The sequence below is a fragment of the Anopheles stephensi genome, chromosome 2 (genome assembly GCF_013141755.1).
Source record: "Anopheles stephensi strain Indian chromosome 2, UCI_ANSTEP_V1.0, whole genome shotgun sequence".
Classification (NCBI taxonomy): domain Eukaryota; kingdom Metazoa; phylum Arthropoda; class Insecta; order Diptera; family Culicidae; genus Anopheles; species Anopheles stephensi.
The window spans coordinates 89956196-89968187 of NC_050202.1; the positions used below are offsets into that span (position 1 = coordinate 89956196).

Consider the following 11992-nt stretch of genomic DNA (forward strand, 5'->3'; position numbering starts at 1 on the left):
ACGCGTGTGTTTGCATAGAAAGAACGTTTCGTTTTGGCGCAATTCTTGTTCTGCGGAACTAATTAACCAGGCCAAACCAGGACAGCACCATTACAAAACGGCAAACCGAAAGTTATCGATCGCAGTGAAAAAAGTGCGAACATTTGGTCAGGAAACAGGAAGACAGGAAGCAGTGTTAGGTCCCTGCCGCTTACGGGTATTAATTAACTAATTAAACACGCAGCTGCTAAAGTGACCAACACGAACCGAGTGAAGTGATAAGGGGAAAAGGTTAAAAATAGTGAATGAACGAACGAAATTCTCTTCCAACCGTGCTCATCACGTGCTTGTGCGGGAAGTGTGTTGTGAAAATTGCGCCTAAATTGCTGCAACTGATCGTGTCATTAGCGCCCGTAAGAGTAATGAAGCGGCGTGGTGCAACGGTTTAAATGGTGCTAGGACCTGCCCATGCTGGTAAGCAGCGTTGCCAGACGGCACCTCACTGTAACTAACCAACACCGGCACGAGCTTTAGTAGAAGAGGCGAACATGGCTTTCGCTTTGCATACATGCAACTGACGATCGAAATCATCATCAAACGCGGCGATACGTATCGGGCAGACGAACAATAGAAGAACCGCACCGGGAAGTGTATTTATGGAGTGGTTTATAATTAGAACGAATGTAATGATACCGATGCGGACGGTTTCCATTTTTAGTAATATTTCGATTTCAATGTCACACGAGAATAGTCACCCAGGCGTGATACGTGAACATAACTCCGAGAGGGACCCAGTTGTTTGCCAGTGTATTTTTAAAATACACAATTCGGCATTCATACGTGATTTTAACTTGATCAGGGACTAGGCGCTCACATAAAAGTATATCAAATTCGTTGAGCTCATTCGACAGCAATTTTCGAGCCGTTCGAATCGATTTAGTGACATCAAGAGGAAATTCTGTTTGTTTTGGTAGCTCAGCAATCATGTTTGATATAGCTTTTTTTCGCTCCAGAATCGCTGATGAACCGCCTTTCCGTTGTGCGGGGGTAGGGATTTGTGTCGTGCTCGAGTGCGTTATGATTTCTTGCTACATTGGAGCGTGGTGTGTGTGTGGTACGGTACGAGTCGAACTGTCGATCCCATTCAAATTCGATCCGTCAAGTACCTCGAAGAACGGGACGGGATGATAAGCATCTTGCCAGCCAGCGGTGAGCAGCATGCCACTGCGAAAAGTTTATTTTAGCCACACAAAAGGACACCATTAATGATCGTACTCGAGGATGGAGGATGAAAGGAGGTGAAAAGGGCGATTTACGGTCCTTTATAGTTATCTTGCTCATCCAAATGGGTTTAGAGATTAAATGGATGGGTACTTCGCATAATTTGTGCTCGAGTAAGAGCACGAGCAGCAAGCCTGCGGGGTGGCGGCGGTTTTGTTTGCATCGGATCGGTAATGGACGAACCGAGTGAATGTTTCCTTTTTTGTTGCTGCTCCTGCTGCTGCTGCTTGTTCTTCCAATGTTGCTGATGGACGCAATCGATTCGAAAGGATTGAGATGGAGAACCGAACCGCTGTGCCAAGCGAAGGAGCGAGATACAGCAGGACGACCGAATACCGGGAAGCCGGAAAATGGTCGGGACACGCTTGACGGGCAAAGTCGACAAATGGAATAATAACGAGTTTGGTTGTGCGGAATAATTACATTACATTTTTTCGACAGTCTTGTCAACTTGTCACCGGGGCATCGTGTTCGTGTAGATGTTCTACCGACGTCACGATTCGGAACGGTGCGACCATGCGGTCCGTATATGACGCCACCGTTCGCTGGTGATGTTGAGTGGAAGTAATAATAAAAAAGTGAGCCTCCGAGAGCAAAAAACCAAACCATAAAAGCTCATGAAAGTGGTGCACTCTCGAGCATGATGGAGGGAAGAGGAACCGCTTGAGAGGTGGTTGGTGGGCCGCGATTTTGACCAGCTCGATCGATAGACTCTGGTCAAACTGCTGACGTCATTGATAGTGGTGAATGGACATTCAGGTAACGGCTCTTGAAAGCGCAACATTGAAAGAGAGTTCCTTCGCGTGCTTAGTATTTTGGCCTTTGCACACGCCATAATGGTCTGGGTTGTTTGGCGGTATTCGTTTCACCCCTTTCCTCCCGAGCTCCTCACATATGTCCCCAGTGGCTCACGTTAGGGAAAAGAGTTTTAGCAATAATCAACGAGTTGCCACCGCGAGTTGTTGGACCGTGTCACCCGCGTTTTCCACCCGACCCGACCGTTCCGCACAGACGGTAGTTGGTGAATAATTTAGCCCCGTCAATCAGCACTACTCTTCAATTATCTGTCTGTCCGTGTGTGGGTTTATCGTGAAGGGAGAGCGAAAAACCATCGTCACCGTACCTGGTGGTGTATCGATCCTGCTCTGGCCCGGGACCGTGTCGGACGGACCCGGTCCTGGCCGATTTTCCTTGATGGTAATTACATGGCGTAACATAACTGCGACTAATGTTGGGCTAGGAACGCGTCCAGCGCTGTATGCACCACATTTGTGCATTAGTGGGCTGGTGTCTGTCAGTAGTGCAGATTGCAGATCAATCGATAGCGCAACCGGAGGTGATACGATAACGAGCCAAGGAAAATCGTTCAAATGTTAAGTACATTTAAATTTAATAAATAAATTACGAACGCATAAAAGAAGCATGTAGCAAACTTAAAACCATACAGCGAAAATAGCAGAATCACGTTTGCAAGCCTAATTGTATCGCGAGTTGTCGTTCTAAAGCCCTTGCTCAAGTTCCAAGCTCCTTCTTACGCGAGTGTGTGTATGTGGTCAGTATTTAGGGCACCATCGCGCGCTACCGGCCGACCCACTGACCGAACGGTGCCGTTCACGTGCCCCTGTTAGATGGATGCGATTTTACAAAAGATTTATGAGATTCTTGATGGTAAATTATTGTTTGCAACGTTCGCATGTCCAGCGACTGGCAGTACAGGCGCCGGGTCACGTCCTGAATGCATCGAGAATCGGAACCACACGGTACATACACACACACACACACACACACACACACACATACACACACGTACACTAGAGCGCGGAAATTGATGTGTTTTGTTTGCGCCCTATTAGAAAGCTCGGTTGTTTTTTCTTTGTCCGCTAACTTCAAAACAAACCCTTGAACACCTGAAGGTATGCCACACCGTCCAACCACAAACCGTTGGATATCGCACTGTGTGTGACCCTGTGGTTTGCGGGTTTTCTTTTTCGCAAAATGGCCATGCACCCGATACAGTCTGCAAGCAAGCAAAGCAGATGGCTGAGGTCAATTGGAATTTTATTGCTCTAGCATTTCCACAATTTTCGTCCACAGTTCGGTCGTTTGTTGCGGCACTGCTTTTTTTTCGCCCTCTTTCTGCTCCCCAACGTTCCCAAAGGGCCCTGGCACTGCTTGGAATAATTATTACCGACATCAAAACGAGCCACCGATCATGGCGGTACCAACCATCTCCCTTTGTGGCGTGGCGAAGGCGGCGGCGGCCTTGTCAAACGAGCCATTTGACGAGTTTGCGGGAAAAACCCACGACGATTCAGCCTTGGACCGTTGGTCCAGGTGGTTTCTTGGGTGAGTAGCGTCTCCAACATGACCGCACATCGAACCAAGCGAACGGACACTACGGACCCCACTGGCGAGTCCCGATCTGGTGCTTAGTAATAATTGGGAATTCGCCGGAATTGTGAAGGTGCATTCGTGCGCTGCACCACGATCGGCACGATGTGGCGAAAGTCCGTGACGGTGGTTTTGCTGATCTGCTGGCACCGGTGTGTCGCCCATCCGTTGGTGATCTGCTTCCAGGAGCAAAGCTACGAAGATGTTACCGTGCGTAAGTGTTTGGGAGCGTGCGTATCAGTGGTTGAGTCGGTAGGCAGCATCATTCAGTGTGTGTGTGTGTGTGTGTAAGGGCTGCGTCCGCAATAACGAACACCTAACAAGCGATTGGTAAAAGTGATTAATGCACCACAGATAACACTGTGATAAGGTGATCGGGAACAATGTGCGAAGATTATGGCGAAGAGCAGGTGTTACTGCTGGCCGTGGATGACTGATAAGTGGAATTTGGGGTAGCTTAGATGTTGTCATGGCTGGAACAATCAGATGCGATCAGTGTACGATTAGCCGTTGAGCGGGAATGGTTCTTTCTCGAGCGATTTTTCCCAAGTCGTAGCAAAAAGTTGTGATCGAAAATGACGCGCTTAGGAGTGGCGTTACTGGTTTTGCTAACAGTGCAAGGTAATGGTGACATAAGATGAATTCGGAAGCGGTGGTCAACGCAGAAACGAGCACTTTAATACCGGTAGTATCCTCCTACAGGATGGAGATTCCTCAAAACGACTCCATAAACAGTGGCCGTGATAAGCTCTCTCGAGTGTCTATCTAGTGATTACGAATTGTTCCGACCGGACCAAACGGATATCTTATCAGTGCACCATATGCGCAAATGACCATCGATGAACCATTGACTTGTGACTTGTGTTTCGATTGAGCTCGTGAATGGGTCGTTGCAGCACACTGGTTCGGTCGTATGAATGGGTGATTTAATGACACAGCTAGTTACCGTGAGCGGATAGCGCAATTTGCGAAACAATTTTCCATCATTTTCCTTCCTTTTGGTTTTGGTTTACGGTGCTGCGCCAAATTGCAATTGTGACCTTACTTCGAGAGCAGAATTATATTACATCCTTTGAAGAACTTTTTAAGAACGGAAGCGCGAGAATAAAAAGCCCGAAAGAAGCTATGGCGAGGCGCCCGAAGGTAGGACCAGCGTAACATCACTTTGCGCTAATGTGATAGGTTAGGCGCTTAAAGGGCGGCAGAAAAATGTCTATAGCATACATTCGGGGGTTACCGGTGTGGTGTTATGCTTTCGTGACGAGAGCTCATAAAAAGTAACGTCGTTCTTGGTAGCCTTGAAATCTTCCCCTACTCTCCACAAACGGAGCGCGATTGTCCACCGGAGCGCGCGCGCTCGTGTGTGTGTGTGTGTATTGTGAGTTCTTGTAGGAAATATTGCAGGCATAGTGGGTCCCGCAACGAAGCAAAGGTTAACAAGGTTCTTTAGAAATTGTGAAATGTTTAGCATGATTGTTTCAATGCGAGGAACCGCAACCTGGACTGGACAGCTAGTCTAGTACCATGGCATCGATGGAGATTCGTTTGCCCAGCGACAAGGGTGTTCCGATGGTGATCATCCGCCTATTTCTGCTACGACACATTGCTTCATATCGTTTGGTAGCGCTAGACATTGACCGACCATGTTTGTAAACTTGTTTCCCTTCTCTTCCTCTCTCTCTCCCTCTCTCCACCTCACAGGCTCACGTAGCATCATATGGCCATGCGAGGACAACAGTGACTGTAAGGCAGAGAACGCACACTGCTCGATATTTGGGTACTGCCAGTGCCCGGCCGGTTATGTCTTCTCGACCGATGTCACGCGCTGCCTGCCCGAGTCCGCGTATGGCGTAGCGTGTCAGGAGGCGGTCCAGTGCTCTCATATGCTCACCGGTGCCAAGTGCGAGGCCGGCGTTTGCACCTGTGACAGCGACTACACGTACGTACGCGGCCGCTGCCGGAAGCTGGTGGATCTTGGCCAACCGTGCAGCGACGATATCGATTGCTTCTTCAGCCACAACCGAGAGGCGGTCGTGTGTCATCGGGGCTCGTGCGAGTGTGCCGACGGGTTCTATCGGCGCAGCAGCAACGTCTGCCGGCGGCGTGTGACAAGTAAGTTTGATTGCCTTTCCCGGGGGTTGATTGGTTGCGGCCGGCTTTAGACACAGAATCATTTTGTTGACCACCAAACCCACCATTCAAACGCTCAGATCCAATTTCGATCGAGCGACAAAATAACAGCGACATGCTCATCGATTTATTGGAATTCTAAAGGGGGGACACGGTTTGTGTGCCGTTTACGGAGAAAATTGTAGCTGCAAGTAGGTTAGGGGTTTAATTGGAAATCAATTGCCGTGGAAAGCCATGGAACTCGGTCAAATCGGTCCAGTGATTGTCGAGCGTCTAGTTGAAAAGTGCAGTGCAATAGAGGGAAAAGCTTGATACTTCTTTACCGATAAAAGAATTTGAAACAGAACTAGGGTTTGAACAAAAGAAAAAATCCGTTAAACGCCTAAAATTATGCAATTACTGTTTTTTAAACCGTTATTACCATGTAAGCGGCACTTCAAATCAATAAATTGCATACATCGGGGGTCCTAGATTCTGGAGACCTATTTAGGAGTTCAATCAACTAAACAATTATGCTTGCAGATGGTGAAGAATGTATCGTGCATCAAGACTGTGACGGAGAGAACTTGCGGTGCGTGAACCTGCACTGCACCGATGCGGCAGCACAAACCAAATCCTTCCGCGATGTCTCCATACAAACGTCGGTGGAAGCTGTGGAGCCAGAGCCGGCCAACGCGCAAGGGTCACCGGCGAAAGGGACCGCAAACGAGCCGGACACACCGAAGACACGCGATGCCGAAACGAATACGGACACGGCGGGCAGCGGAAAGCGGGTACAGATCAACACCAAACGGTCGGCAAAGGATTGCGAAAAATGTCGCAAATGTATGTATCTCGTAGGGGACATCCAGCAGCAATTGTGCTAAAGGTATTCACTTGCAGTTGGCGATCCATGCGTCGACGAGGGCGTCGAATGTCCGGAAGTGCCTTACTCGGTGTGCCGGATGGGGCAGTGCCACTGCCAGGATGGGTATTACAACAAGGAGGGTCGGTGTATGGCCGAGCTTGGCGAATCCGTACACGACAAGCAGTACTGCGAAGGTGCGACGGAGTTCCGCAACAATCGTTGCACCTGCCGGAACGATCAGTTCTACGACAACAACATGCGCACGTGCCTAAAGGGTAAGTTGAGCAGCTATTCTTTGTCGTCCTTCAGAAAGATGAAACGATCATTGAAATTCGCTTTCAGCCGCCCTGGGCATCAACACATCCTGTACGCAGCAGAGCCAGTGTTCACCGTACGGTGCGGCGTACTGTCCGACGGTGTCGCCGAAACGATGCACCTGCTATCCGTACGCCCGGTACGACGAAGCGACGGAGCTCTGCATCGAAAAGGAGGGCCACGAAAGTTACTGCGAGCAGGACACGGATTGTACGCTAGCAAACACCCGCTGCTCGAATGAGAAGACGTGTGTCTGCAAGACCAACTACTACTTCATCGACGAGCGCTGTAAGGCGGCAAAGGGTGCCGAGTGTGAGACGGCGACGGACTGTGCTTTCGAGGAGGCCGTCTGCGAATCGACCAACGAGTCCGAGGGCGAGAGTGTTGATCCAAGCGAACCGAAGCAGTGCAACTGCAGGAAGGGCCACTTTTACCAGCCATCGAACAACCGGTGTCTGAAGGAGGCGGAAGAGTACGGCGAGGAGTGTAGCGTGGACGAGCAGTGTCAACCGTTGTTGGGCGAGTTGGGCCAATGCATTGAGGGCAAATGTCAGTGCAACGAAAACGAGCATCACTTCAAAGATGGCAAATGCAACGTGAAGATAGGTATGGGAGGTTAACGAGGAAAGCGACCTTCACACAGACATAGGGACGCTCTAATGGACTCACTGCTTTGTGTATTTGCAGCCCTCGATTCGCGCTGCTCCAAAACGAGCGAGTGCTTCGTGGACGACGAACAGGACAATGTCGAATGTCGCAATTCGGCTTGTCAGTGTAAGTTTGACTACTCCCCGGACGTGGAGCGGCAGAAGTGCGTTAGACCTAGTGGCAAAAGTAGGATCGATTTCCAAATTGCTTGCTCGCATTGCTTGGGCGAAAATGTGCGACACAATTGCTGACGAACGGTCCTTCTTCTTACAGATTCTTCCGATCGCCCCAGTGCCCTGAAGGTGATAACACTCATGCTTACCAGTGCTGCCGTGCTGATTACGGGTTCTGCTTTACGGGATGCGTACTACGGTTAACCGGGGCGGACAACAAACACGAGCTTTGACAGACAGAGAGGGTGCAACCGACGACATTCGATAAAGCACCAACAAAAATTGGAGATTAAAGTTGTTAGAATCATTTGTTTACTTGACTGTCCCGTGCATACTTTCTTATCTGCTTGGAGTGGGGTGATTGGGGATTATGATTTACTCGAAAAGCAACCACACATTTGACATTCAATCCGAAGTAACGAGCAATACCACATACACCAAAACTGCACACCACTGCAATACGATGCGCGTGCGACAAAGCGAAGATCCGAGTTACCGACTAGCACGTGTGTGTGTTTTTTTATTACTATAAACGCTTCAGTAAAAATCGTTAAACCCTTTGTCACATACGCGCGGTTGCGATGAAACGAAGGAAAGCGTTCCATAGGCGGCAAACCGGACCGGATGATGAAGGCATGGCATGTAGGCGGCATGCAACATAGTACATAACTAAACTGATAATAAAGCAATATGTGCGGCCTCTGTAGCGGACTGTTGCCGTTGTTTTTTGAGTGGATCGTGTAAGTTTGATGTTTGATGAATGCATTGAAAGAAAGCGTCATGGACGAGCTTTGGAATCATAACATTAGGGTCCTGAGGACAAGGACTCGATTAAGGACAAGGACCCGATAGATGTTTGGCGAAAACAAATTTATTTTATACTGCTGAGGAAAATCTTAAGTCTTTAACATCACCTCGTTGACCTCTGTCACTAAGAGGTTTTTCTCAAGCGGCGTCAGATCATTGTGTTATTGTCACGTGGAAGCTTTCGACTCAGACACGAACGATGCCTTTATAAAATAAAATCCAGTATACAAGCTCTAATTTTTTTGGCGGTCACACAACACTGAATTGAAGAGTCATCTCTGTGCCTCACCACCTCAATCTTTGTCATACAGGTACAAAACTCATAGAAAGAACAAATGCTCAATTATGTGTAGCAATTTTGGATTTGTCGACGACTGTTTTGATCAAAGTCAAAATACACCAAACCAAATCCAGACCAAATACATCATAATATTGGGTGGGCTGTTAGGACGAAAGGTTCGCCGAATGAAATACATGACTTAAAATGTCTATATTTTCCTTGCTAAATAGTTTGTAATATTCGTTAAAAAGGATATATACTATGAATAATTAGAAGCGTTAATGAAGAAAAAAAGGAATATCAGGAAATGGTCAGGAATCGCCTTGCCCTTAGCTACTAATTCTACTGTACTGTGTGCATAGTTCGTGCTGCAGTTTGATATTTTTGAAAAATATAATTTTCATTCGATTTTTCTGTACTTTTTATTGGAATGAGCGATCATCACACGTTCTAGTCCCACAATCCTCTCTATTTTAAACCAAAGTTATTACAAGAAACCACACATGCTATAAAATTGGTTTGTAGCTCCTCCGTTGGCTCTCTTTTATAGCTTCCTGTGAGCTTTTCGCCGAACACAAGCTTTCAAAAGCTCAACACACCATTCTGCAGCCTTCAAGTGGTACATCATAAAATTCAAATGTCAACAGTCACAATAAAGATAAACTGTCGAAGGAAATAGCTCGTAAACCCTTTCCATAGTTAACCGAAAGCAACAAAAAACTAGGACAAGCTCTCAAAATAACCGAAGCTTGCATTTGTAAATTACGCTAACTTCCCATCAAGATATCACCAGCGTACCTCATTTGTACGTTCATATTTTATTTTCTTGTAGCTTTTTAGCTTTCCTTACCCATTAGCGGCCCATGGTTTCAAGTGCCACAGCAACACTGGGACGAGCGTCCCCTGCTGCCTTGTTGGTCGTCGGGTATCACCGCCAAAACGCAACGCAACAGCAAGACACTTCCGGTATGAGTGTGCCCCGTTTGACGTCACCGTTTTCGTGGCCACGCTAGACTAATGTGTGCTCGGTGGCTAACAGTAGCGGAGGCTAACGTTATTAAGAACGTACGGGGGAATGCGTCGGTAGTTCCGCCAGCAACTTCCGCCTGTTCAAGGTGAAGGAACGCGGAACGAATTTCCCCTTACGACCCTTGGGCCGTTTGTTTTTTCTCACGCCCCATGAGGTAGATAGGCGATTTTCGGGACAACCTTTATTTCGGTTCCGCGTTCAGCGGTGCGTGACCTGTGGGGCTTCGGACCGTTAGCGAAGGCAATCATATAGTGCTTATGATGTCATTAGAGGCAGTTGCGCTACAAGGCAGCAACAAGGGCTGGTGAGGATTTCATTCTGGTTCACTTGGGCTGGAGCTAAAAATCAATCACCGTGGAATCTGGTTGAGCGCGTGTAATGTGATTTATAATGCTTTTAGTCAGGACAACAACAAACGCTTTTATCAGAAAGGGATTAAAAAATGGTTGCATTTATGAGGCCTTTTAAGCCATGCGATGCAAAGGCGTAATTGTTATTCTTTTCTAGCACTGGTTAGCCTTGTGCCCCGTGTGGAGGAAGCACAATTTGCAAGCATTATACTTATTGCACGAATGGCACAATTTTGCGTTTCTGATCGCGCAATCGCATCGGACGGGGGAAAAATAGGTCAAACGGGGTCGGAAATCACGGAAGCATTTGCACGGTCAGCCACAAACAAGGTGGTATCACGACTAAAGGTAGGACTTTAGGAAGCGAAATTAGGTCAACTACGATGGAGTCGGTGAAAGTGCAATTTGTTAATCCTCGACGACAGGACGAGATAAGTTTTCGACGAAAAGAAAAACGGGGAAAGCGAACGGGTGGAATGTAATTAAAAAAGACAGTTACGAGCTGGTTTACGGCGATCGCTTTCCGCAAAATGTCATGGCGCGAAAGGGCAAGGTTGTCGCTTGTTGAACAAAGGATTCGTATGACCTGGGAGCGAGTTGATCCATCCACCGATGCAGGTCTGGGGATCGTTCAGTCGGATTAATGATTAATAATTTATCGTGTGGCGTGTGCAAAGCAAGAACAGAAATCCAATCAATGCAGATACCGAATGGAATTGATTGAATGTCAAGCAAAATGCTACAGACTCGCGAGAAGGATCGGTAGAAAGTAGCAAAGAAGCATTAAATATTGACGACACCAATCATTGCACCAACAGGTATTGTTTGCCCAATGTTGCCTTGTGGATGGAATTTCGGTTTTAAATTTGCTCTTAACACATGGAAAATGTTACCCGGGGAAAGGACACTGTCTTCGTTGCATTTCTAGCATCACGATAGGAGCATCTTAACGTCAACACTGTTGATTGTGGCATTAGGTGCTGCAGCCGTGGGTAACCAGGCGTCTCCATTAACCGTGCAGTTCGCCTCTTCGTGCCGCAGTTCGCCTTCACCGGTAATCATTATCACCAGTTTGTCCGGCAGTATCGTTAGAAGAAGCCATTTTAATTTGAATGTAGCGTGACCTTTCCATCGCTCTTGCTCTTTTGTGCTCGCTCTCCTTCTCTCTCTCTCTCTCTCTCTCTCGCCTTCCACCGATGCTTTCCATGTCCTGGCGTGTTTGATTCCGTGTGAGCAGTCCACCAATCACGGTCAACGAAGGCAATTAAAACCACCCGGGCGAAGGTAAGTGTGCTGCAGATACGTGCGTTATCTGGTGAATTTTCATTCTGGCTTACTATTATTTGGTGTACTGGTTTGCCGCGAGACAGCCCAAAGAAAGAATGTGAATTTGTTTTAAGAACACCATCACCAGCGTGCCACCACGTTATGATAAATGGTGTAATTAGATAAAACGGCACCCGAAAGGAATGTAAACAAAGGCACAACAAAGTGGGCGAGTAAAAGGTGGTCGGGTTACTTAGAATGTTTGGTGGGTTAGAAAAATGGTGCAGTAATTGCACGATGATGACTCGGGGTGCGCTCTTGCGGCTTATGGTTAACATGCAGTCAGCAACGCTGTATCTTCGTTTGTACAGCTTTCTTACACAGCGAAGGTCAAGCAGTGGCACGATCAGAGTTGGATGGTTCTATAAACAATCGATTTGCGGCTCTCGGAACCAGTCACACCAGTTCCGTATAAGTTATAACTGCTGTCAATCT

General features: G+C 47.6%; 1 protein-coding gene across 2 annotated transcripts; it reads left to right on the plus strand.

Moving 5' to 3' along the window:
- Nucleotides 1-305: 305 nt before the first annotated feature.
- Nucleotides 306-8084, plus strand: LOC118505193 (cell death abnormality protein 1). Of its 2 annotated transcripts, none has more exons than XM_036040666.1 (7): nt 306-453; nt 5353-5763; nt 6304-6606; nt 6664-6903; nt 6971-7549; nt 7631-7777; nt 7865-8084. In XM_036040666.1, exons 1-7 carry the CDS (start codon nt 429-431, stop codon nt 7966-7968), a joined length of 1809 nt encoding a protein of 602 aa, XP_035896559.1. In that variant the 5' UTR covers nt 306-428; the 3' UTR covers nt 7969-8084. The 2 variants fall into 2 exon arrangements, with proteins under 2 accessions (XP_035896559.1, XP_035896558.1); XM_036040665.1 differs by lacking the exon at nt 306-453 and adding an exon at nt 4128-4272.
- Nucleotides 8085-11992: the final 3908 nt, after the last annotated feature.

Excerpts from the sequence above, each read along its gene's own strand:
- LOC118505193 (XM_036040665.1), top strand. The coding sequence starts at position 4,227 with ATGACGCGCTTAGGAGTGGCGTTACTGGTTTTGCTAACAGTGCAAG. Across the intron at positions 6,904-6,970 it reads CATGCGCACGTGCCTAAAGG|CCGCCCTGGGCATCAACACA; the intron begins GTAAGTTGAGCA and ends ATTCGCTTTCAG. Across the intron at positions 7,550-7,630 it reads CAAATGCAACGTGAAGATAG|CCCTCGATTCGCGCTGCTCC; the intron begins GTATGGGAGGTT and ends GTGTATTTGCAG.